Source organism: Sapajus apella, unplaced genomic scaffold, assembly GCF_009761245.1.
Source record: "Sapajus apella isolate SASKATOON/1434 unplaced genomic scaffold, GSC_monkey_1.0 scaffold20, whole genome shotgun sequence".
Classification (NCBI taxonomy): Eukaryota; Metazoa; Chordata; class Mammalia; order Primates; family Cebidae; genus Sapajus; species Sapajus apella.
Genome location: NW_022436960.1, coordinates 28743512 through 28768446, shown reverse-complemented (window position 1 = coordinate 28768446; position 24935 = coordinate 28743512). Strand labels below are relative to the sequence as shown.

Below are 24935 nucleotides of genomic sequence, written 5' to 3'. Positions count from 1 at the left end.
TGTTGTTGATGATGTGGCGAAATTGGAGCCCTTGTGCACTGTTGGTAGGAATGCAATATGGTACAGCCACTGTGGAAAACATTATGGCGGTTCCTTGAAAAATTAAAAGTAGAATTACCATATGATCCATTAATTCCACTTCTGAATATATAACCAAAAGAATTGAAAGCAGGAATTTAAAGAGATGTTTGTACACCTGTCTTTATAGTAGCATTATTCACAATAGCTGAAAGGTGGAAGCAACCCAAATGTTCATTGACAGGTGAATGGATAAACCAAATGTAGTAGATACATACAATGGAGCATTATTCAGCCTTTAAAAGGGAAGGAATATCTGACACACAGCCTTGTGGACATTATGCTAAGCGAAATAAGCCAGTCACAAAAAGACAAAACACTACGTAATTCCACGTACGTGAGGTAGTTAGAGTAGTCAGATTCATAAAGATAGAAAGTAGGATGGGGGCTGGGAGGAATGGGGAAGTTGTTGTTTAATGAGTACAGCGTTTCAGTTTTGCCAGCTGAAAAAATTCTGGAGACTGGTTGCACAGTGATGGAAACACACTTAATGCCACACTGAAGTGTACACTTAAAAATGGTTGAGATGGTAGATGTTATGTATATTTCACAGTTTTAAAGTGGATGAAGGTAGCTTTTATGCTATGTGAATTATATCTCAGGTTTTAAAAAGTTATATAGGAAAAGAAGAAAAAAGAAAATAAAACCTATCTAGGAAGCCCACAAGGTTTTGACGAACTCTATTGTAGGCCTGCTCCTAATCAACGGCCTTTTTTTTTTTTTTTTTTTTTTTTAATGTGTAGTGATTTTTTTATTCTACTTTCCTCAATTTGTAAATAAATCCTTCTACCTCTGTTCTTCCCTTTATTCTTTCCCAAAATAGATTGGAAATAATCTCCTGATCTTCCTCAGTACTTATGTTAACATCGGGGACCCTACTAAAGGTTCACATCCATTTCTTAGGATTTGGATACTATCATAATAAGTAAATATTTATTATGTAAAACAATACGCTAGACCCTGAGTGTCAAAAATACGTAAGCTCTTCTCATGGCACTTATAATCTGACTAGAGAGACAGGCATATGTATAAAAAGTTTGATCACAGTACAAGACAGCATGTACTGAGAGCCACCTGGGGAGCATAGAGGTTGACAGAAATGGGAGATCACAGTAGGCTAAAGGTTTTTGGGAAAAATCTTATTTTAAAAAAGTGAAATATAAACTGGAACAAGAAAACAAATCCTACATGTCAACAGTGGCAAATTGGTTTCCTTCTCACTGTACGATTCCATGTAAAATGTATTTTATTTTATTTTATTATTATTATTATTATTTTTTTTTTTTTTGAGACGGAGTTTCGCTCTTGTTACCCAGGCTGGAGCGCAATGGCGCGATCTCGGCTCACCGCAACCTCCGCCTCCTGGGTTCAGGCAATTCTCCTGCCTCAGCCTCCTGAGTAGCTGGGATTACAGGCATGCGCCACCACGCCCAGCTAATTTTTTTGTATTTTTAGTAGAGACGGGGTTTCACCATGCTGACCAGGATGGTCTCGATCTCTTGACCTCGTGATCCACCCTCCTTGGCCTCACAAAGTGCTGGGATTACAGGCTTGAGCCACCGCGCCCGGCAAAATGTATTTTATATAGCAGTTGCTATTTGATTAACCTGCAAAAATTATTTTTTTTTCATATTCATTTTCCTTGTTGCTATCCTAGTTTGTTAGTACAGTTCAAAAAAAAAAGAGCTTGATTGTCTATTCCTCCACATATAGATCAGTCTGTTAAGGGGGCGAAGTAACTTTACATCATAATTTGGCCACCATGCAATAGACTGTCTAGCTTTACCCTGCTAAGCCTATAAGTGGCAACAGAGATAAGAAAGCCACCATCAAGCGTCCCTGGCCTAGGATGAATCTGACCTGCACCTTGACAATGATTTTGATTATTTCTGCTTTCTATGCTGAATGGATTTACTACCTATCAGAGTTACAAAAACCCTTAATTTTAAAAATATTTTGGAGTTTTTCTTGTCTTTTGCATGTTAAATGTTAGCTTCCTCTGACATACAGTGGTGATTTCTGAATTTTCAGTGGGCACCACTCGTTGTTGAAGCACTGAAATAGTTGGTTACTATTGCAGCTAATTCTTATTTAAATGAACAAGAGTTCTTTGGAAAGATTAGGCAGAACAGTTTTAAAAATTCACAGCAACACTGATGTATATCAGTTTTGGCTTGGCAGACTTTGACCCAGGGCTGTGCAGTGTTTTATAACCGTCAGCTACATAAGGACACATACTTATAGCATTGCTTTTGTAGCAGATATTTTTATAACTCTACAAAATGATTAGACTGACGTAAAGCAATTCTCTAAATTCATAGGTATTAAAATATTCTGGCAGCTGTCTCCTTTTTGCCTTTAAGTTGAGACATCATGATGAGATAAGACTGTAGTAGGCCTGATCGGTACATGAATGAGGTTAGGCATGGTGTTCTCACATTATTGACAAAGGTCTTTGTTACTATAAATAGGAGAAATCTTGGGGGAGGGGTTGCCGTTATAGTAATTCCTATTCAATTCCAGAAATATTCTTGTTTTTCGTAAACCTTTTTACTTCAAAATACATTCCATGCAATCAGATAAAAATGATATAAAAATGCCTTTGAATTATAACTAAAATAATTTAGCTTGTAGCTGAAATAGATAATATCTTTATCTGGGAGTCTGATGTATTGATTAGGGTTAGAGAGTGTTTAGAAGAACCTGGATGAGAGAAACCTGCTGGTAAATTGGCTCTAGGATACAGTGATATGGGATACAGACTCTTCTCTTTGCAAAATAGGCTTCTACCAACCCCTGGATTCCAGATCATAGTCCTCAAGAGGGACCGAGAGTCTGCAAAGGTCTCATGTTATGATCTTAGCAGCTCTCTAACCTCTCTTTCCCTAAGTGCTTCTTACTGCTTTCAAGTGTCTCAAATTCTTTTAACTGGGAATAATTTATAGTTAAAAGATTGTCTCCTTGCTGAGAAATAGGGGTCTTTAAATGGCAAGTGATTATCAGAACAACCATTTTGGAAAACCCTTAGGCAGTATCTACTAAAACTGATCATACCTCTACCCTGTGCCTCAGTAATTTTTATGCTATATACCGTAGAAATAGGTATGCATACATTTGTGTGCCAAAAGATAAAGATACATACAAAAATGTTCAGAGCAGGACTATTTATAATTGACCCAAACTAGAAACAACCCCAAATCACTTGGCGGTAGAATGAATAAATAATACAATAATTTATTATACGAGAATGTAATAGAGTACTGTATAACCATGAAAATGAACCAGCTGTTGCTACAGGCAACAACATGAATGAATCTCAGGAATATATATAACATTGAATGAATGAAGCTAGACACAAAAGAGTATATATAGTACAGTTTCATTTATATAAAGTTCAGAAACAAGTGAAACTAATCCATGGTGATACAAATACAAAAATGGTTGCATTGGGGCCATGATGATGGGTGGGAGGGGGCCTGAGGAGGGAGGCTTCTGCAGTGCTGGTAGTGATTCTCTTTGTATCTATATGTGGTTGTTACACAGTGTACTTATGATTTGTACATTTTTCTTTTCATATGTTATACTTTTTAAAATTAACTCAAAATATGTAAAGACAAATAGTGACTGAGATAAAAATAAAAAGGAATATACTCGAAAGGCTCATAGCCAGTCTGACCTTAAGTTGAAATGATAGCACTTAAAGCCTTTCTGGTTTGATATGGGAAACTCATGAAAAAAAGGTTTTGAGCATCAGTAGTTTTCCAGCCAGTTAGGAAAAGCAGATTTTAAAGATGAAGGAAACTAACTCCCCTGCCTCCCTGCTCCGAGCTTCAGATTTCTAAATATTTCTTGAGCAGACCTTATATAATGGGATAAGAGTAACTGGAATTGTTTTCTAAGGTATTTTTGTCATGGGCAGCTATGAATATATACAACCTTTTCTGTCTTAAAGGTTTGATTTTTAACATAAACATCCTTAAAATGCAGTTTTTATACCCAGAGAGTCATTAAATGAGGTCACTGGAATAGAAAGGATGGTGATGAATGTGATTCAGTAGATGGCAGTATTCCCTTTGAAGATTTTAGTTAAAATGTGGGTATATTGTTAGAAACTTTTTTCTTTGGGAATGAAGAAAAGTCACACACTAGGATAAGTAGACCAGAAAGAACATTTTATTATTTTTGTCCATTTGTTGCATTACTATTGTGAATGAAGCAATAATAACAACATATAGAGTAAGAGACAGTTGGTTTAATGTAGTATTGCTTTAAGTAGGACTTATTGGATAGAACACTTGGAAAGGATTTGGGCAGTGTCTTTTTTTCCTGTCTTATATTTAGGAAGATTGAGATAATGACTAACTGCTTTGTACAAAGATGTCAGTGAAATTTATTAATGAGGTGATTAGGATGCAGTTGAGCAGAAATTAAAAGAAAAAAGTGATTGACCAGTCTGTTTTTGCTGGTTATTTTAATATAAATCAACTGCTATTTGAATAGCTTCTCTTTTTTAATGTTGAAGTTTTCTTATAATAGTAGTGCTTGGTGGGGTTTAAGACTCTTTGCCATATAGGAGTTTTAATTGTAAGGAATTTGACATGGATTATAGTAACGTGCCTTGGAAGTCAAGAGTTATCTGCCAGTTAAAGCACGAAACATGGCTATAGTGCAGAACGAGAGACCAGTTAACACGCTAATCAGCAGGAGTCAGAAGAACTACATTCAAGTCCTGACTTTGCTCCTTATTAGGTGGTGACCTTGGGCAAATCACTTAACCTGCCTGTTTTGTTTTGTTTTCTCATCTATGAAAAATATAGGTGATAAATGACTACTGTGCTTTCCCCATAGGTTGTTGCATCAAATGGGTGCATTGTCTTATTTAAGAGTGCTATGTTAGGCCTGGTGCGGTGGCTCATGTCTATAAACCTAGCAGTTTGGGAGGCCGAGGCAGGTGGATCACTTGAGGCTGAGGTCAGGAGTTCGAGACCAGCTTGGCCAACATGGTGAAGTCTCTACTAAAAATACAAAATTTAGCCCACGTGGTGGCACAAGCCTGTAATCCCAGCTGCTCGGGAGGCTGAGGCACAAGAATTGCCTGAACCCTGGAGGCAGAGGCTGCAGTGAGCTGAGATCACACCATTGCACTCCAGCCTAGGTGACAGAGCAAGACTCCATCTCAAAAAAAAAAGAAGAGTGCTGTGTTAATGGTGATGGACTGTACAGATGGGCTCTACATTGTTTTTATACTGTTCAATTAACTTTTGTTTCCTCCTGTTCTTCCCGTAGTCATCAGGTGCCTGCTAAGAAACATTGATAATCATTGCTTCAACAGCCATCATTTTATGAGTACCTACTAATAGGTACTTCACTAAGTGCTTTAGGCACATAATCTCTAAAGCCTTACAACAGCCCTATAAATTGGAACATTGTCTCCATTTTACATTTGGCAAAGGTTTGGACTAGCCCAAGAGCTGTGAATCAATCCATGCTATCTGACTCCATAGCCATTGCTTTTCATATATTATGCTATGCCTGCCATTATGCCATTGAGTTTTGACTTTTCTACAATTTCTTTCTTTCTTTTTTTTTTCTTGCATTGGAAGATTTTTGACTTTTCTGTATCTAGTATTTTAGAAGCCAGGGCCATAGATAGTATTTTTATGTATTAGACACTTAAAGACATTGGGCCTTAATGGAAAAATTTATTATTATATTTCCCTTTGGAGTTAACAGAATCCTAATGTATGTAATTCCTAATTTGGGAATGGGAGGAGCTGTGCTCCTGACCTGAGCCTGCCTTTTGTCTTTACCAGAGCACATGCAAATCATTTCTTGAAGATTCCAAACAAGGAGAGGAATCCAGTAAAGAATCTAAAGAATGTTAATGTCTGGTTTGAGAATATATTATATAATTTTATTTGCACATACCCCTCCCAACTATGTTTTAATGTTAGAACTAGCTTTTTTTTTCCTTGTGTGTGTATACTTTATGGGCGTTTCCCATTTATTGTAATAGTCCTTGACATTTTACATGGGAGTATCTTCTGGAGAATACCTTTAAAACTGATAACTAAATATGCTAATAACTAAATATATTTTTGTTATTCATATTAGGTTAAAAATAAGTATATATGAAAATTTTCATTTATAAAGGCTATCTCTTATTATTCCAAAAATATTGTTTTTAATGCATAATGATTTTTTTTCTTTTTTTGACATGGAGTTTTGTTCTGTCGCCCAGGCTGGAGTGAAGTGGTACGATTTTGGCTCACTGCAACCTCCACCTCTTGGGTTCAAGTGATTCTCTTGCCTCAGCCTCCCGAATAGCTGGGATTATAGGCGCCCACCACCATGCCCAGCTAATTCTTGTATTTTTAGTAGAGATGGGGTTTCACCATATTGCCCAGGCTGGTCTCGAACACCTGACTTCAGGTGATCCACCCACCTCAGCCTCTCAAGTGTTGGGATTACAGGCGTGAGCCACCACAGCTGGTGGAAAATGATTTCTTTTAAAACTATATCTTCTCTTGTAAAAACATAAAAATTATTTATGTTTTTGCCAGCATCTGATTTAGTTTGTAAATTGTCATTAGTTGTTTTTCAATAAATTTTAAATTTTAGAATATTTTTTAATTTACAGGAAAATTGTGAAGGAGAGTTCTCATATAACCCATATGGAATTTCCCCTGTTGCATTAGGTACATATAAATTGTACAAATTAATTGTAATAAAAGTTAATGAACCAGTAAAGTCCATGCTTTATTCAGATTTCTTTAGCTTTTCCTTAATGTTTTTTTTCTGTTCCAGGTCCCATCCAGGATACTTTATTTCATTTAGTTGTCATGTCTCCTTAGCTCATCTTGGCATGGCAGTTTCTCAGACTTTCCTTGTTTTTTGATAGCCGTGACAGTTTTAAAGAGTACAGTCAGGCATATTGTAGAATGTCCCTCAATTGGGATTTGTCTGATGTATTTCTCATAATTATGGTTTGCCTTTCACTACATAAACTGTGCTATATGTGGAGATTGCTCTTAATCAAAATGAGCTCTATAAAGAAGGCAGATTAGGATTTGAAAATATTGGCTATGGTTAACCAAAGGTAAGCATTGACATCATTCTCTGTTGGATCTGTAACAGTGACTACCTTTTTTATATTTTATCATTTTTCCGAAGCAACCAGTCCTAATTCTGGCTAGAAGTAGGAGTCTAGGTTATATGATCTATTCGTATCCCTGAAATAGTTTCTTTTCTAATTGCACCTACTGGGGCAGTTGGGACGGGTTTTAATGTTACTCCTAAGAGCTTTATTTAATCTGTATTGGCCTTTTCATTAGTAATGGGCAATTTTGGGCGAATTGCTAATTGATTAGAGTTGTGGAAATTATCCACAAAGCTATTTTGTCTCTGTAGCCTTAAAGATATAAGATTAAAACAGGATCTGTTTTAGTTACTAGTGTAAGATGAATGCTTGAAAAGTATTATTTTAGTGGCTTTGGTTTGTATTCCAGCCTGGTGTTGGTTTTAACTCTGCTGAGAATTATTGTCTTTTAACTCACTGAGGTCCTCAATTCTACTCCATTAAGGGCCACTTTTCTGCCAGTCAAAAAGCAGCATCCCTGAGATTGATTTTTGTTACAGTGGATAGTAATGGCTGCCTAGTGACAACATTTCAAATTCTTTTATGTAAACAGAAAGCAATCAAATAAGTACTAATCCAAGGATTATGTGAACCCAAATCCTGTGGCCAAAAGAATCTCTGCAGTGTATGTTCCTGGCTCTTTGCCTTCTAGTGCCAAGCAGCGCCTCTGCTTCTTCCTGGAAAGCTTGCTTGTTGCTTGTGCTGCCTGTTAGATTTCAGTATGCTAAAACCAAAACACTCCTGCAGCCCCTGAATGAAATTCAAAAAGACACTTACATTTCCATAAATAAATTAGGAATTCAGTGGTTTCTTCGGGCTAATCAGGGCAGGCTGATAAACCTTGCTAGCTGTTTAATAAATGAATTGTGACTGATTACCTATTAATATGGACGCCTCAGGAATTCACCCTGGGGGAAGCAGAGCGGTGAAATAGAGAGGGGCATGGCCCCTTGGGAAATCAGGGCTTCATGTTTGCAGCTTAAATATCTCTGTGAAGTATCAATAAGGAGGTAATTGAATTTTGAACACAAACATGAGCGCCGGATGGATGAAAGGGGGTGGGGGATCTGATCGTCTCTTCTCTGCCCCTTCATTCTCCCCTCCCTTTTTCCTTGGAGACCACTCTAGTAAAGATAGATGCTAAATCCATTAAATAAAGATTAGACTCTGTCGTAGTAGAAAATGGCAGCTTAGCTAGATCCCCAGGCAAATTGGAGCCTTTTGCAATACAAAAAATTAAAATATACATTTTTAACAAGTGTGCTGTCTTCCTAGCAATAATGCTAGGCTAGCTTGTGGGGTTTACTCCTCCTTCAGATTGGCTTTTGTTTGGGCAGATCACTTTCTCTTGTATTAATGCCAATCTTTTCTGTATTCCTGGAGCAGAAGGAACTGGGTTTATTTATTTATTTTTAAAGCTTCTGTTGAGGCCTTTCCTCTAGCATCCTGTTTGCTTGTAATCAGAGGAGTGGGAAGGAGATTAGTGTCCCATGAATTGACGGTAGATAAATGTTCCCTCCCCTTAACTGGTGGGTCCAGAAGAGCCCAATCACTTGTATTTCAGGGATGATTGGAAACTGTACAGCCAAGCAAGAAAAGGCCTTACAGATTGAAAGAAACATTGATGTTTTAGATGCAATTTTACTTGGCTTTATTTCCTGTAGATAAGGTTATTGATTTGCTTTGTCCTCCTATTTTAAGCCAGGTAAAGTCCTATTAATATAGGAAAAAATATTTGGCATTATTTGGTTACAGATCATAATACTTGCTCCTTTTTTAGCAATAACAAAAAACAAGCATCAAGCGTTAAATGTTTTTGTTATGTTGATGTGAATGCCCAGCATTGTTTTTTTAGACTAACCCTTGTTTACACGTCAATCTGCAATTCTAATAACCCTTTCCTATAGTCAGTCAGTCTATCAACAAGTATAAATTGAGCATCTGTTAGGTGTGTAGCATGGCCAATGGTGAGAAAAGTCTGTCTTCTGCTACCACGGATACTTATTTTTTTCTGTTTTTGTTTTTTGTTTGCTTTCATTATTTTTAATTGACACATGATAATTGCACATATTTATGAGGTGCAGGGTGATATTTTGATACATGTATACAATGTGTAATGATCAAATCAGGGTAACTAGTATATCCATCACCTCAACATTTATCATTTCTTTGTGTTGGGAACATTCAAAATCTGCTCCTCTAGCTATTTGAAAATATACAATAAATTGTTGTTAATTATAGTCACCTTACAGTTCTATGGAACACTAGATCTTAGTCCCCATATCTAGCTGTAATTTTGTATCCATTGACCAACCTCTCCCTATCTTTACCTTTCCCCGTCTTACCTCTTCCTTCCCCTTCCTAGCCTCTAGTAACCACTATTTTACTCTGTACTTATGAGATCAACTTTTTTAGCTTTTACAGGTGAGTGAGAACATGTAATATTTATCTTTCTGTGCCTGGCTTGTTTCATTTAACAATAATATCCTCTAGTTCCATCCATGTTGCTGGGAATGATCAAATTTCATTCTTTTTTTATGGCTAAGTAGTATTTCATTATGTATGTATGTATGTATGTATGTAGTATGTATACCACATTTTCTTTTTTCTTTTCTTTTCTTTTTTTTCGAGACAGAATTTTGCTCTTGTCACCAGGCTGTAATGCAGTGGTGCAATCTTGGCTCACTGCAACCTCCACCTCCCAGGTTCAAGCGATTCTCCTGCCTCAGTCTCCCAAGTAGCTGGGACTACAGGCATGTGCCACCACACCTGGCTACTTTTTGTATTTTTAGCAGAGATGAGGTCTTGTCATGTTGGCCAGGCTGGTCTTGAACTCCTGACCTTAAGTAATCTCCCCCACCTCAGCCTCCCAAAGTGCTGGCATTACAGACGTGAGCCACCTCGCCTGGCCTCCACATTTTCTTTATCCATTCATCTGTTGATAGACACTTAGGTTGATTCCATATCTTGGCTAACCACAGATACTTGTTTGAAAACAAAGATAATCATGGCGTACTCCTGCCACTTTGCGTGTGTGTGTGTGTGTGTGTGTGTGTGTGTGTGTGTGTATTTGTTTGTTTGTTGTTTTCAGAGACAGGGTCTCACTCTGCCACTCAGGCTGGAGTGCAGTGGTGTGATCTTGGCCTACTTCAGCCTCAACCTCTTGGGCTGCAGGGGTCCTCCCACCTCAGCCTCCCAGGTAGCTGGGACTACTCACCACCACACCTGGCTCATTTTTAAAGATTTTTTTTTTTTTCTGGAGATGGAATTACTCTATGCTGCCCAGGCTGGGATTACAGGGATGAGCTACCGTGCTCAGCATGCTCCTCCTTATCAAAGTTCTTTGTCCCCTTGGTTCCTACAAGATAAAATTTAAATTCTCAAGTTTTCACAAAAGTGCCTTCCTGATGTTGATACAGGCTTTCTCTAGTTTGATCTGGAAAAACACCTCCTTATTCTTCAAGCCATTTCAAATCTCATCTCTATCCCTGTAGCACCTGCCCATTGCCCCAGAGAGATTTAAACTTTTGTCATCTTTCTGCGGAACCTACACCTGAGGCTCTGGGGATTTCCTGTGGAAGAACAAAGATGGAACTTCTTGCTCTCAGCAGTTAAGGACTTTGTGCATCATTTGCCACATGGTGTTTCAAATGTTCACAATTCTTTCTTTCAACTTCAGAGGTATATTGATGTTCAGATTTCTTTTTTTCTTGTTTTTTTTTTGTTTGTTTGTTTGTTTGTTTTGAGACAGATTTTTCCCTCTGTTGCCCAGGTTGGAGTACAGTAGCTCGATCTTGGCTCACTGCAACCTCCGCCTCCCAGGTTCAAGTGATTCTTGTTCCTCAGCCTCCTGAGTAGCTGGAATTACATGCGTCTGCCACCATGCCCAGCTAATTTTTGTATTTTTAGTAGAGACAGAGTTTCACCATGTTGGCCAGGCTGGTCTCAAACTCCTGACCTCAAGTAATCCTCTCGCCTTGGCCTCCCAAAGTGCTGGGATTACAGGCGTGAGCCATCGTGCCTGACCCCCCACTGCTGTCATAAGTTATTTATTTCTAGAGATGAGAAATCGAATTTATTTAATTGTGTCACCACAGTTCATAAATGGCACTTATAATTTTGAATGCTATTACTCAAAGCCAAATAGAACAAAATTTCAGAATTTTCTTGCATCTTCTCAGGTTGCAAGTTACATTGATGTTATATCCAGACGGTTATAGTTTTCCTCCCAGGTCTCTCTAATCTCTGCTTCCAACTGTATTGCTGGGCCTCATAGCTCCTTCCAATAACACAGGGTTGCTGGGCCCACGGGAGGCAAACATTTAAAGGCTCTGTATTCCTAGTGGTTACGTCTCAACTGCTATAAACTACATGTTTTAAACCTTATTTAACATTAACAGATTAATGCAAGTGAAATATGTTTTCTTATTTGTATTTATTCAGTATTCAGTGTATCTTTTCATTTACTTATAAGATTTAATACCAGAAATTCTGAGGTTAAAAAAATAATCTTACCCAAGTTATCCCTACAATTTTTAAATATAATAGTGTCGTCGACTTTATCCCTTTGAGAAAAGATCTCTTGGTAATTCCCTTTCCTAACCCTTTCTGGTGATCTTAACATGACTTTAATTCAATGAAGTATCTCTTGCCTGCCTTTGTATATACGTAACAAAGTACCATTAGAATTATCTGCTGTATAATGTCACTACTTATATAGTTACTCATTTACGTTTCTGTACGTGTGTGGATAAATGCTCAGATTGTCTTTTCTTGTCCAGGCAGATTCTGTAGCCATGGTTCTTAACCGAGAGTCCTCATGTGTGGGTTTTGTTTGAGATGGAGTCTCATTTTTTTGCCCAGGTTGGAATGCAGTTGTGAGATCTCGGCTCACTGCAGCCTCCGCCTCCTGGGTTCAAATGATTCTCCCACCTCAGCCTCCTGAGTAACTGGGATTACAGGCGTGTGCCACCACGCCCAGTTAATTTTTGTATTTTTAGTAGAGACGGAGTTTTACCATGTTGGCCAGGCTGGTCTCAAACTCCTGACTTCAAGTGATCCGCCCACCTCAGCCTCCCAAAGTGCTGGGATTACAGATGTGAGTCACCACACCCAGCCTCAATCATATGTTTTAAAATTATGAAACTGTGTTTGTGTGTGTGTATGTACATGTATAATTTTCAGCAGAGAGTCTCTATGACTTTTATCAGATTTTTAAAAAGATCTCTTTTATGGATTGAATTTAGTCCCCCCCAAAAAGATATTTTGGAGTCCTCATCCCTAGTACCTCAGAATATGACCTTATTTGGAAATAGGCTCTTTACAGAGTAATTAAGTTAAAATGAGGTCATTGTGTGAACCCTAAACCAATATGACTGAAGTCCTTTTATAAAGGGGAGCTTTGGACATAGAGACAGACATGCATAGAGGGAAGACAGTGTAAAGAGACACAGGGAGAAGATGCCATCTACAAGCCAAGAGAGGCCTGGAACAGATCCTTCCCGCACAGCCCTCAGAAGGAACAAACAATTCTAGCATTAGCTCAAACTGCTATATGATGTAATTGTGTGAAGGATTATTTATAGCCCAAATGCCCTTATCTCTATAGGAGTTTATAATCTTTATAGACTAAAAGGAATTAAGCCTGCAAGGTTGCTGCTGTTCTTAGTCAGCTCTTGTCACCAGGCTGGAATGCAGTGGGGCGATCTTGGCTCACTGCAACCTCTGCCTAAAATTTAAAAACCTTTAATTCTTCACTACCAACTTTATGCAGTTCCATATGCATTAAAGATTTCAAGATCATTAGGTAAAAATTACTTTTTAAATTAATTATAATAAAGGGAAAGGGCTTACCTTTAAAAATATATATATATCTTTTCCATTTTTCCAAATCTTCTACACTTTAGGCCATACTGGTTTTCAAAAATCCCTTCTAGTTAATGTCTACTAAACACTAATTAACTTACTCTTTACTTTCTCAAGCACTAATGGAAATACTGGATTATAACCAATCTAATACTCTTTGGACATTTCTACCAGACACTTTGCTCAGTGTGATTTAAGGCAGTTTATAATCACTCCTTGTGGTCTTGAGGCCAGTTTCCAATTCACGAGACTCATATATCCTGGCTAGTTTTAATTAATTTTGCAAGGAAGATGCCAGAAGAAGCAGTATTAAATGCTTTCTTATAATCAGGTTATTTCATCTATTGCATTCTCGTCAGTCACTAATCTTGTAACTTTATCTCAGCAAAATACAGAAGTTGCTTTGACATAGTTTGTTCTTTACTCATCATGTTTTTCAGTACATAGAATTTATGATTTGGGTAACCTTATGTTCATGATTGTCTTAACATTAGGATTTGGGAATAGTGTCTTTAATTAATGTCACGTTGTGTTTCATGTATTTGGTCTTTTTGGGTAATCATATCAGCTAAGAACAATCAGGAGTAATTTGAACAGGGAAAATTTATTTATTTGTTTATTTATTTTTGAGACAGTCTCATTCTGTCGCCCATGCTGGAGTGCACTGCACAATCTTGGCTCACTGCAACCTCCGCCTCCCTGGTTCAAGCAATTCTCCTGCCTTAGCCTCCCAAATAGCTGGGGCTACAGGCGAGCACCACCTTGCCCAGCTAATGTTTGTATTTTTAGTAGAGATGGGGTTTTGTCACGTTGGCCAGGCTGGTCTCCTGACTTCAGGTGATCCACCTGCCTCAGCCTCACAAAGTGCTGGGATTACAGGCGTGAGCCACCGTCCCTGGCCTGAACAGGGAAACTTTAAAATATTAAATGTTAACTAAGTGAAAAGTGATTAACTTCTGAAAGGAAAAGAAGAGTCAAAGGTCTACAGAGGTAGCAGGAAGCTGCTGGCCCCTAGGACTGAAGAAGAGTGAACAAAGGAACTTAGCGGAGGTCCCCACAAGGCTGAGGTTCAGCCCTCTGAAGGGAAGACACACGGCCACAGGAACATGCTGCCTACTGCCAGAGGGCACTCTGCTGGTGCATTGCAGGAGCAGCCTACCTGATGGCAGTGAAGAATCTTTGGGGGAGGGAGCCCCACCACTGAAGTGTAAGGACTGCCATTGCCAAGGTGAAGATAGCTGTGACCTGCATGCCAACTTGCCTGTCACTGTACAGAAGAGCCACACAGTGCAAGAAGGAAGAAAATACCTTTTTCTTGCTTCAGCTTTGCAGTCTCCCTCCAGTGCCCTTTATTGGCAAAACACAGCACCAGGCTAGTTGACAGAGGAGAAATGTAGCCTGCTGCCAGGTCCAGCTTCAGTATCACAAAGCAGGGCAAAGGGTGATTTAGGAACTAAGAGACAGTAAATGGATAACTGGCACAATGAGTAAAAACTTTGTGTAGGCCGGGCGCGGTGGCTCAAGCCTGTAATCCCAGCACTTTGGGAGGCCGAGGCGGGTGGATCACGAGGTCAAGAGATCGAGACCATCCTGGTCAACATGGTGAAACCCCGTCTCTACTAAAAATACAAAAAATGAGCTGGGCATGGTGGTGCGTGCCTGTAATCCCAGCTACTCAGGAGGCTGAGGCAGGAGAATCGCCTGAACCCAGGACGCGGAGGTTGCGGTGAGCCGAGATCGTGCCATTGCACTCCAGCCTGGGTAACAAGAGTGAAACTCCGTCCCAAAAAAAAAAAAAAAAAAAACGAAAAAAAAAACTTTGTGTAAATTTAAATCTTACAAATTAAATAGCTTTATTTTGTATCATGGAGTTTAATAACTATCATTCAATTAATAGGTTTTAACAAATTTTCAAAATTAAAAAATCTGACAGTAATTGGAAGATAACAAAGCATAAATGTGAATAATAGATTGCTGCCTATCACCCAAAGATCAATGCATGTCACCCATTCAGCCATTTTATAAACTACCAATTTCTTTTCTGTTAACTAGAATGCTTTTGTTAAATGTATTTATTCATTATTTGTGCTACCCCGTTGATTATGCAGACAACCTCATCAGCTGTTTAACTTATCCATCTTTGAACTTCTGACTACTTGTTGTATCTGCTGGATATTTAGTTCAACTGTATAGTTTTATTTACTTCTGTATGTGCATTTTCGTGAAGTGTTCACAAAGGCTAAGTTAAAATAAAACCAAGGGATATCTTGCATAATTGAAAAAAAAAAAAAAAAAGATTGCTGCCTGTAATCCCAGCAATTTGGGAGGCCAAAGTGGACAGATCATTTGAGATCAGGAGTTCCAGACTAGCGTGACCAACATGGTGAAATCTCGTCTCTACTAAAAATACAAAAATTAGCTGGGCTTGGTTGTGCACGCCTGTAATCTCGGCTGTTCAGGAAGCTGTGGCAGGAGAATCGCTTGAAACCAGGAGATGGAGGTTGAAGTGAGAGGAAATCACCACTGCACTCCAGCCTGAGCAACAAAGACTCTAATAAAAATAAAATGATTGCTTTCCCACCTTCTTAGCCACATTGAACTTTCTTACTATCCTTATTTATTTATTTATTGTTGAAAAAAATAATAGAGATGGGGTCTCACTATGTTGCCCAGGCTGATCTCAAACTTCTGGGCTCAAGGGAGTCACCCACCTCAGCCTCCAAAAGTGTTGAGATTACAGGCATGAGCCACTGCACCCAGCCAAATTTTCTCAATTTCATATATGACTAATTTTCTCTTCTAATTATTGCATTTTCTTGAATTGTTAACTATTCTCTTCCCAACTTTTCTTCTTTTAACCACATTGAGCTCTCCTGTTCCTGTCTTTCATTAGCCCTTTCCTAACAACCTTATTTGTTCTTCAATTGTTATATAATGCTTGTCTTCTCAACTAAATTGTAAGGCCCTTGTAGTGAATTCAGGGACTGTGCTTTATGTTACTTCTGTATATTACAGAATAGGGCTGTACAAATGCATGTTGAATAGATGGAATCATTTTATATTTACAAAATAAGAAAATGGAAACAGCTTTCAAAGCAATCAAAGAACAGATAGGCACTTACTTTTTCTTTTCTCCCTTGCTACTTTTTATTTTTTTTTCTTTGAGACAGGGTCTGGCTATGTCTCCAGGCTGGAGTACAGTGGTGCTATCTCAGCTCACTGCAGCCTCAACCTCCTAGACTCAAACCATCCTTGCACCTCAGCCTCCCAGGTAGCTGGGAATACAGGTGCACACCACCATGCCCAGCTAATTTTTTGTATTTTTGTAGAGGCAAGGTTTTACCATATTGCCCAGCTGCTCTCAAACTTCTGACCTCAAGCAATCCATCCACCTCAGACTTCCAAAGTGCTTGGGTTACAGGTGTGCGCTACTGCACCCAGCCTTCGTTGCTGCTTTTTCAGAAGCTATTAATAGTCTGCCAGTTGTCTCTTGCTCTCTAGAAAGAATACAGCTAACATTAGAAATGTAAAAACGAAACCAAGGTATGAGTGGGGGATGACAAAACAGTTATAATCATGGAAAAAGCTAAAAACATCTAAAGTGAAAAGTAAATGTGGAAAGAGGGTACTTTCAGGCCAAGGATGGTTTTAATGTACACACTGGCTTTTCTTTTAAAACCTTATAAAACAATTTTCTTAAAAAAGAGCCGTCAAGGAAAGAACAGGAAAGATGACAACAGCAGCAAGATTTTGGAAGGTGGAAAGGGTATGAACTTAGCAGAACTATGAAAAACAATACTAAAGTGAGGAAAGCCAAGAACCAAGGTGTTCACAGAACTCCAAAAGGCTGAAGAGTGGTGGTAACAGGTGAAGGGGGAGATGGCTTAAATAAGAAGAATTAAAGTGTATTTAGGAGCCACATTCCTGTATCACCTGTTTTATTCTCTCCCACAAAAGACTGAAGCTTTATTCTCTAAAGGTTAAAACACAGTGGTTACTCAACTTGTGGATACTAGACCAGAGGAAGATGGGGTTTGTACTGAAATGTTTTTTTTTTTTCTTTTGAGACAGGGTCTCATTCTGTTAGCTAGGCTATAGTGGGGTGACACAATCTTGGCTCACTGCAACCTCTGCCTCCTGGGTTCAAAGGATTTTCCCCTCTCAGCCTTCTCAGTAGCTGGGAGTACAGGTATGTGCCACCATGCCCGGCTAATTTTTATATTTTTTGGTAGAGACAGGGTTTCACCATGTTGTCCGGCTGGTCTCAAACTTGTGACCTTGAGTGATCTGCCCGCCTTGGGCTCTCAAAGTGCTGGGATTACAGGTGTGAGCCACTGTGCCCGGCCTGCACTGAAAATGTAGCAAATTAAGCACACATACTGACGCCATCTCTCCCTCCACACCCAGGCCTTCACTCTCCAGTCAGGAAATTGAAAGAGACTTCTCTGGGGAATCTGATCAGCCCAAGAAAAATACAGGCACTGACACTGGAAGTTTGAAATGAAACAGCCTGATCATACTGTAGCAAAGCTTACAGTCAACAAGCCCAGCTCCTACTTGAGTTTTCAAGCAGCTTATTAGTCCCCTGTTCTTATATAGGAAAAAAAAATTACCAATGGTTGCAAAAAGCCCCTAACTTGAAAAATAAATACCTAAGGCAATGAATAGAAAAAACAACTTGTGGGAAACAATATGCCTTCAGGAAGGTAAAATCAGTAAGCCGCGTGATACATTTCAATATCTTAAGTTTAGACAGCAGGCAGACATAGTAGATTCTGTGGTTGAATTAGAGATAAGTACAGAGAAAACCAAGCAAACTAAAAAACTCAAGGAAAACAAAAAAAAAAGTTCAAGTAAGGAAAAGTAATCATACTTTATAATATGCTGTAGCCATAAATAGTATTTGTATAATCATAATAATGTAGAAACTGAATGTTAATTTAAGTTACCATGTATAACCCTGAGAAGATAGAGGAGATAGGATACTTGCCATGTATATTGTGAGGAATTAATGTGAGAAAGAGGAGGAAAAGAGTCAAGTTATCACTTCCAGTATTGGGGGAAGTCAGTAGAAAATGCCTCAAATTGAAAAATCAAGAGGTAGTAATATAGGCACTTTTTTTCTTTCCTTTGGTTCATTCCTGGGAATACAGGCATATTATTCAGTCATTTAAGACATAAAGGTAATATAAAATAGCTAAACAGAGTGAAAGTTATTTCCACTGGGAAGGAGTTAATGGAGAATTACAGGGTTTTTCTTGTTTTTTTTTTTTGAGGTGAAGTCTCACACGGTCTCCTTGGCTGGAGTGCAGTGGTGTAATCTCGGCTCACTGCAACATCTGCCTCCTAGGTTCAAGTGATTCTCCTGCCTCAGCCTCCTGAGTAGCTGGGATTACAGGCACCCACCACCACACTCAGCTAACTTTTAATATTTTTAGTAGAGATGGGATTTCACCTTGTTAGCTAGGCTGGTCTTGAACCCCTGACCTCTTGATTTGCCCGCCTCGGCCTCCCAAAGTGCTGGGATTATGAGCATGAGGCACCGCGCCCGGCTGAATTACAGGTTTTCCAGGTCTTCTTTTCTCCTCTCTCCTCCTCTCCTCCTCTCCTCCTCTCCTCCCCTCCTCCTCCCCTCCCCTCCTCTCCTTTCCTCTCCTCCTCTCCTCTCCTTATTTCTCCTGTCTTCTCTTCTCCCCTCTTCTCTTCTCCCCTCTTCCCTTCCCTCCCCTCCCCTCCCCTCCCCTCCCCTCCCCTCCCCTCTTTCGAGACAGAATCTCAGTCACCCAGACTGGAGTGCAGTGGCACTGTCTTGGCTCCCTGTAACCTCCATGTCCCAGGTTCACACGATTCTCTTGCCTCAGCCTCCCAAGTAGCTAGGATTACAGGTGTATACCACCACGCCTGGCTAATTTTTGTATTTTTGGTAGAGGGGCGTTTGACCATGTTGGCCAGGCTGGTCTCAAACCCCTGACCTCAGGTGATTCACCCACCTTGGCCTTCCAGAGTTCTGGGATTACAACTGTGAGCCACTGCACCTGGCCTATTTCTTATTAAACATTATTTAGGTTTGTTTCCATAAATATTAATATCTAGTCTCTGTCCCTCCTATTACCTATTTCACTAATTTTTTTTTTTTTGAGACAGAGTTTTGTTCTTCTTGCCCAGGCCGGAGTGCAACGGCGCTATCTTAGCTCACTGCAACCTCTGCCTCCTGGTTTCAAGCGATTCTCCTGCCTCAGCCTGCTGAGTAGCTGGATTACAGACATATGCCACCACACCTGGCTAATTTTGCATTTTTAGTAGAAACGGGGTTTCTCTATATTAGTCAGGCTGGTCTCAAACTCCCAACCTCAGGTGATCCGCCCGCCTTGGCCTCCCAAAGTATTGTGATTACAGGCGTGAGCCACTACACCTGGCTATTTCACCTATTTTTAACAGTTATTTTTTATTTATTTACTTTTTTTTTTTTTTTTTTTTTTTTTTTGAAACAGAGCCTCACTCTTTCACCCAGGCTGCAGTACAGTGGCGCCATCATGGCTCACTGCAACCTCTACCTCCCAGATTCAGGCGATTCCAAGCAGCTGGGATTACAGGTGTGCACCACCACACCCAGCTAATTTTTGTATTTTTAGTACAAAAAATACAGCCTGTTGGCCAGGCCGGTCTTGAGCACCTGACCTCAGGTGATCCACCCATCTTGGCCTCCCAAAGTGCTGAGATTATAGGTGCGAGCCACTGCCCCAGCCAACAATTAAGGTTTTTTTTGTTGCTTGTTTTTATTTTTAATTAAAGTTAGACTGGGTGTGGTGGCTCACACCTATAATCCCAGTACTTTGGCAGGCCAAGGCATATGGATCATGAGGACAGGAGTTCGAGACCAGCCTGACTCACATGGTGAAACCTCGTCTCTACTAAAAATACAAAAAATTAGAGGGGCATGGTGATGGGTGCCTGTAGTCTCAGCTACTTGGGAGACTGGGGCAGGAGAATCTCTTGAACCCAGGGGACAGAGGTTGCAATGAGCCAAGATTGTGCCATTGCACTCCAGCCTGAGTGACAAGAGCAAGACTCTGTCTCTAAGTAAGTAAATACATAAATAAATAAATAAAATTTAAAAAATAAATAGAAGTCAAATAGGCAGCATATATGAATAAGCCACAAATAAAAGATCTTTAAAACATTGTTGCTTACATATTTTCAATTTTGTGTTATGAAATCTGTGTGCTCAAACAATCCAAAATAAATAAGTCGTTTTCTTGGTTGGAAGCAACTATATATCTGCCTCATGATAAGAAATAGAAACCGAGGCCAGGCACGGTGGCTCAAGCCTGTAATCCCAGCACTGTGGGAGGCCGAGGCGGGTGGATCACGAGGTCAAGAGATCGAGACCATCCTGGTCAACATGGTGAAACCCCGTCTCTACTAAAAATACAAAAAATTAGCTGGGCATGGTGGTGCATGCCTGTAATCCCAGCGACTCAGGAGGCTGGGGCAGGAGAATTGCCTGAACCCGGGAGGCGGAGGTTGTGGTGAGCCGAGATCGCGCCATTGCACTCCAGCCTGGGTAACAAGAGTGAAACTCCGTCTCAAAAAAAAAAAGAAATAGAAACCAAAATTCAAGGCTTTAGCAATATGTTGATGACGCCATTTGATTAAGGAATTTCACTTTTTCCCATCTTTCTCCCTTGGTGTAAGTGGTCTTTTCCTGAATATTTAGCTGGATTGCAGTTCACTTGGGAAAAAATAAAATTCCATGCCATTTTTCACTATTAAGGCCCTCTAAATATTGACCTCTGGTAATTGCTAGGTTTTGGTGGATGGAATTTTACTTTTTGACATGACATTGAATTGTACATTTAGCACTAGGACTGGGTAATCTCTCTGGGGAGAGTGGAATTGATGGTTCTTTTTTCTGTCAGTCCCAGGTGGCCTGTTAGAAGAGCAGGTGTTGCTGGGATGGTGCATGCATTCAGGAGTCATAGTGCAAATCTGATCAAGGCATATATTCCCAAACCACTCAGGCTGGCGTCTCTCCTGGGGAAGGGGCCAACACTGGCCTCCTGCTTTTCTTTTCTTCTCTCTCTCTTTTTTTTTTTTTTTAAGAAAAAGAAAGAAAAACTAATTATCAACTTGCAGCCAATGTCATTCAACTCAAATCCATGAAGGATAAAGGCATAAGCGACAAATGTTCCTGGAGAGAGGGTTGAGCTGTCACTTGTCTTTTTAATGGATTGTTGTTTGGCTATAGAATCACATGTTATTTCTCCTAATTGTGTATATTTCATCTGAAGAAATACTGAATAGAATTGTACAATTTTTATAAACCCCCTGGGTTTGAACAGAATCCTAGCATCAAGGAAGACGTACGAGGTTAGTTCCATTGTTCTTAAAACATTCAGGGGACAGGTGTCTGTTGACTTAGTTGTCCCTAATACTTCACCTATTTTTCCTTTTTTAAGTTTTTATATTTTTTATAGAGATGGGGGGAGGTGAAATCTCACTATGTTGCCCAGACTGGTATTGAACTCTTGAACTCAAGCAATCCTTCCTCAGCCTCCTGAGTAGGTAGAACTTTAGGTGTGAGCCACTGAGCCTGGCTTCCTTTCTTTCAATTATAGTTGTTACATTCCATTTTATCTACTTTGACTAAACCATGGGCAGTTCGGCAGTGAGTGATCCTTGTCACATTCCAGAGGGCAGAGTTAGGAACAATGAGAGACAGGTTGGATTTTTGTTTTTGGGTTGGTTTGTTTTGCCACACTCTTGAGGAAGAACTTTCCAAGTGTCCAAAAATTAAATGGACCCTCAAAAAGTACAGAGTTTTCTATCAGTGGGAATGTTCAGGCAGAGCTCTGCAACTAATTCTAGAATGTTATGAGATACTGCTGGATATTAGGTGGGAGTTTAGATCAGATATTCTTTTCAACTATAAGAATTAAGGATTCTATTATTTTTGCTTTCAACAGAAGATATACAAAATAAACAGCTAGTGTCTATCTTGAATTGCACCATTGTTTATAATATTTATGTTTATTTTTAATCTTACAGTCCTCTCTATTATAAGTTTGTTACTTATAAATGGGGATAGCAATGCTATTAGTACTTGCCTTGAATTAGTAAATATTCTAATAGAAAAATTAACCAGCTTTTCAAGCAGCATTTAGAGTAAAAGGAAACATACTTAGTCTAAAGCCTGAGGGAATTGGGTTACATGTTAAGAATTTCTGGACATAGGGCAGGTGTGGTGGCTCATACCTTTTATCCCAACAGTTTGGGAGGCCAAGCAGGGGGGTGGATCACTTGAGGTCAGGAGTTCGAGACCAGCCTGGCCAACATGGTGAAACCCCATCTCTACTAAAAATATAAAAATTAGCTAGGCATGGTGGCCCATGCCTGCAGTCCCAGCTACTTGGGAGGCTGAGACAGGAGAATCACCTGAACCTGGGAGGTGGAGGTTGCAGTGTGCTGAGATCACACCACTGCACTCCATGCTGGGCAAAAGAGTGTGACCTTGTCTCAAAAAAAAAAAAAAAAAAAAATCTGGACAGAAAGGGATGTTAAAATTTGGAAACTGTTCTATGGGCCTTGAAAATGAAACACATTTTCATATCTGGGGTATCTCATTGATTTGAGCCTTACCTTAGTGACTGTTTCTAAAATGCCTTCTTTTCACATATCCCCAGTCCACGTTTCTTTTTCTGTTGTTTCAAGAGAAGTTCTCTTTTACCAGTAATACCTAGACTATTTTGAGTAAACCTTCTTCTTTGTCTTTCTCTTAATACTGAAAGCCTTTGTGTCTTTTCTTCTCCTTTTTACCCAATTCCAAGAAATACCCTTTCTCTTAAGAGTTATATTCCGTTTCCATGTATTCTGGTTGCTGTTTTCTGGTGACTTGTAAGGGACCTTCAGCCTTATTTCCATATTTATTTCCTCTCTCTCCAGCATCATAAGTCTATTCCTCTTCCAACACCATTTCTTCTCCAACATTTCCAATGGTAGGGATCTCATTTCCATTGCCAGACAAGTAGAATCATCTCAATAGAATTCTCCTATCTCTCCACTTCTCTTAATTTATAGCCACCGTTGTTATTTATGATGTTAGTTGCAACATAGAAAGAAAGCAAATTTCTCTCACACAAATAGTTAGTGTATTTGAAGAGATCTATCAGAAATCTATCATCGTATCCCCTTTTAAAACTTGTTCATGTTGCCAATCATGTGCTTCTGTGGTTTCAAAATTAGAGCTTATATTATGCCTCAGACACTGTTAGATTCTAGGATCTCAAAGATAAAACATCTGTGAGATACTTATCCAGTGAGGGACACACAGGTAATCAGATAACTGTAGTTCAGTGTAAAAGAAGTTTATATGAGGTGCATCGCTGACATGATGGAAGGAATAGTCAGCTCTGCCTGAGTGGGGGTTTCAGGAAAAGCTTCACAGAAGAGACACTTGAAGCTGGGTCTTGAAGAACACATAAAAAACTGCCAGATGGACATCAGCAGTACTGGAGTACAAAAGAGGGGAGGAGTGATAGACCTGTTTAAGTAATTGGAGTAATATGCACAGGAACAGAAGTGTGAAGTCACTTGGTGCATTTGAAGACCTGCTAGTTGTTTCTGTGTGGCAGGAGCATGTGGAAGAAAGCAAGAGATGAAGTTGTTCATTAGATGTGAACTCTGTGAGTGCCAGGACCTCACCTGGCTCATTCATTACTATATCCACATTGCCTAGTGCATAACAGATGCTTAGTAAATATCCAATGAATAAATAAATAAAGAGATAGGTAAGGGCCAGATCTAGACGTGATTTTTATCTAAATTCTACAAAGACTTACTTTTTTTGCTCTTTTAGGACTTGTATATCTTCTACAGATTCTTAAGCATAATTATTAATGGGCATTTTCCCCCTTTTTGTGTGTTTTAAGGTAAATATGAATTACTAATTTATTTGATTACCTGCCACAACTCATAGTGTCACATTTTACCAAATTACTAACCTCAAAAAAAAAAAAGGAAATAATTTTTGGTGAAGTGAACTCTACAGTACCCTGTTTAACTTTTTAGAAGTTGCCTTGGAGTTTAAATGTTCCATTTTCTCCCTGATTAAAAACAGAAGATATAGAAAAGTCAAGAGTTTTTTTTTCTAGTTTGATGTTTCATATAAGACTGTAATGTGATATGATATTATACTTTCTATAAGCAATAGAAACTATAGACAGAAACTGTCCAAAATTAAGTACTGAGAGAAAAATATTAAAAGCAACATTAATAGAACCTCAGTGGGGTAATATCAAGCACTCTGACATACATGTAATTAGAGTTCCAAAAGGAAAGGAGTTGGGTACAGGCCAGAAAAAGTACTTAAAGACGTAAATAATCCAGGGCCTGGTGGTTCACACCTGTAATCCCAGCACTTAGAAAGACTGAGGCTGGTATATTTCTTGAGCCCAGAAGTTTGAACAAGCTCGGGGAGCATAGTGAGACCCCATCTGTACAAAAAAAAAAAAGTTAGTTAGATGTACTCTGAACTTTAACATGTTTCTGAAAAATTCTGCCATTAAATGAAAAATATTAGCCAGGCAGAGTGGCTCACGCCTATAATCCTAACACTTTGAGAGGCTGAGGTGGGTAGCTCACTTGAGCCCAGGAGACCAGCCTGGGCAACATAGCAAGACCCCATCTGTACAAAAAAAAAAAATTAGCCAGGTGTGGTGACATGTAGACCCAGCTACTTGGGAGGCTGAGGCAGGAGGATTGCTTTGAAGGTCAAGGCTGCAGTGAGCTACAGTTGTGCCACTGTACTCCAGCCTAGGTGACAGTGAGACCCTGTCTCAAAAAAACAAACAAAAGA

The 24935-nt window shown here is 39.3% G+C and overlaps 1 protein-coding gene across 4 annotated transcripts in view; it reads left to right on the top strand.

The window, feature by feature from the left end:
• LIN52 (lin-52 DREAM MuvB core complex component) overlaps positions 1–24935 on the top strand; it is a 126226-nt gene that overhangs the window by 65394 nt on the left and 35897 nt on the right. Inside the window, exon 6 of one of the 4 annotated variants that reach the window (XM_032287893.1) lies at positions 5892–6118. The exons of the other annotated variants lie outside the window; for them this stretch is intronic. Within the exon in view, the coding sequence (XP_032143784.1) occupies positions 5892–5893 (2 nt within the window). The 3' untranslated portion in view covers positions 5894–6118. Of the gene's footprint in view, positions 1–5891; positions 6119–24935 lie in introns of those variants that run through there. 4 annotated transcript variants of the gene reach the window in all.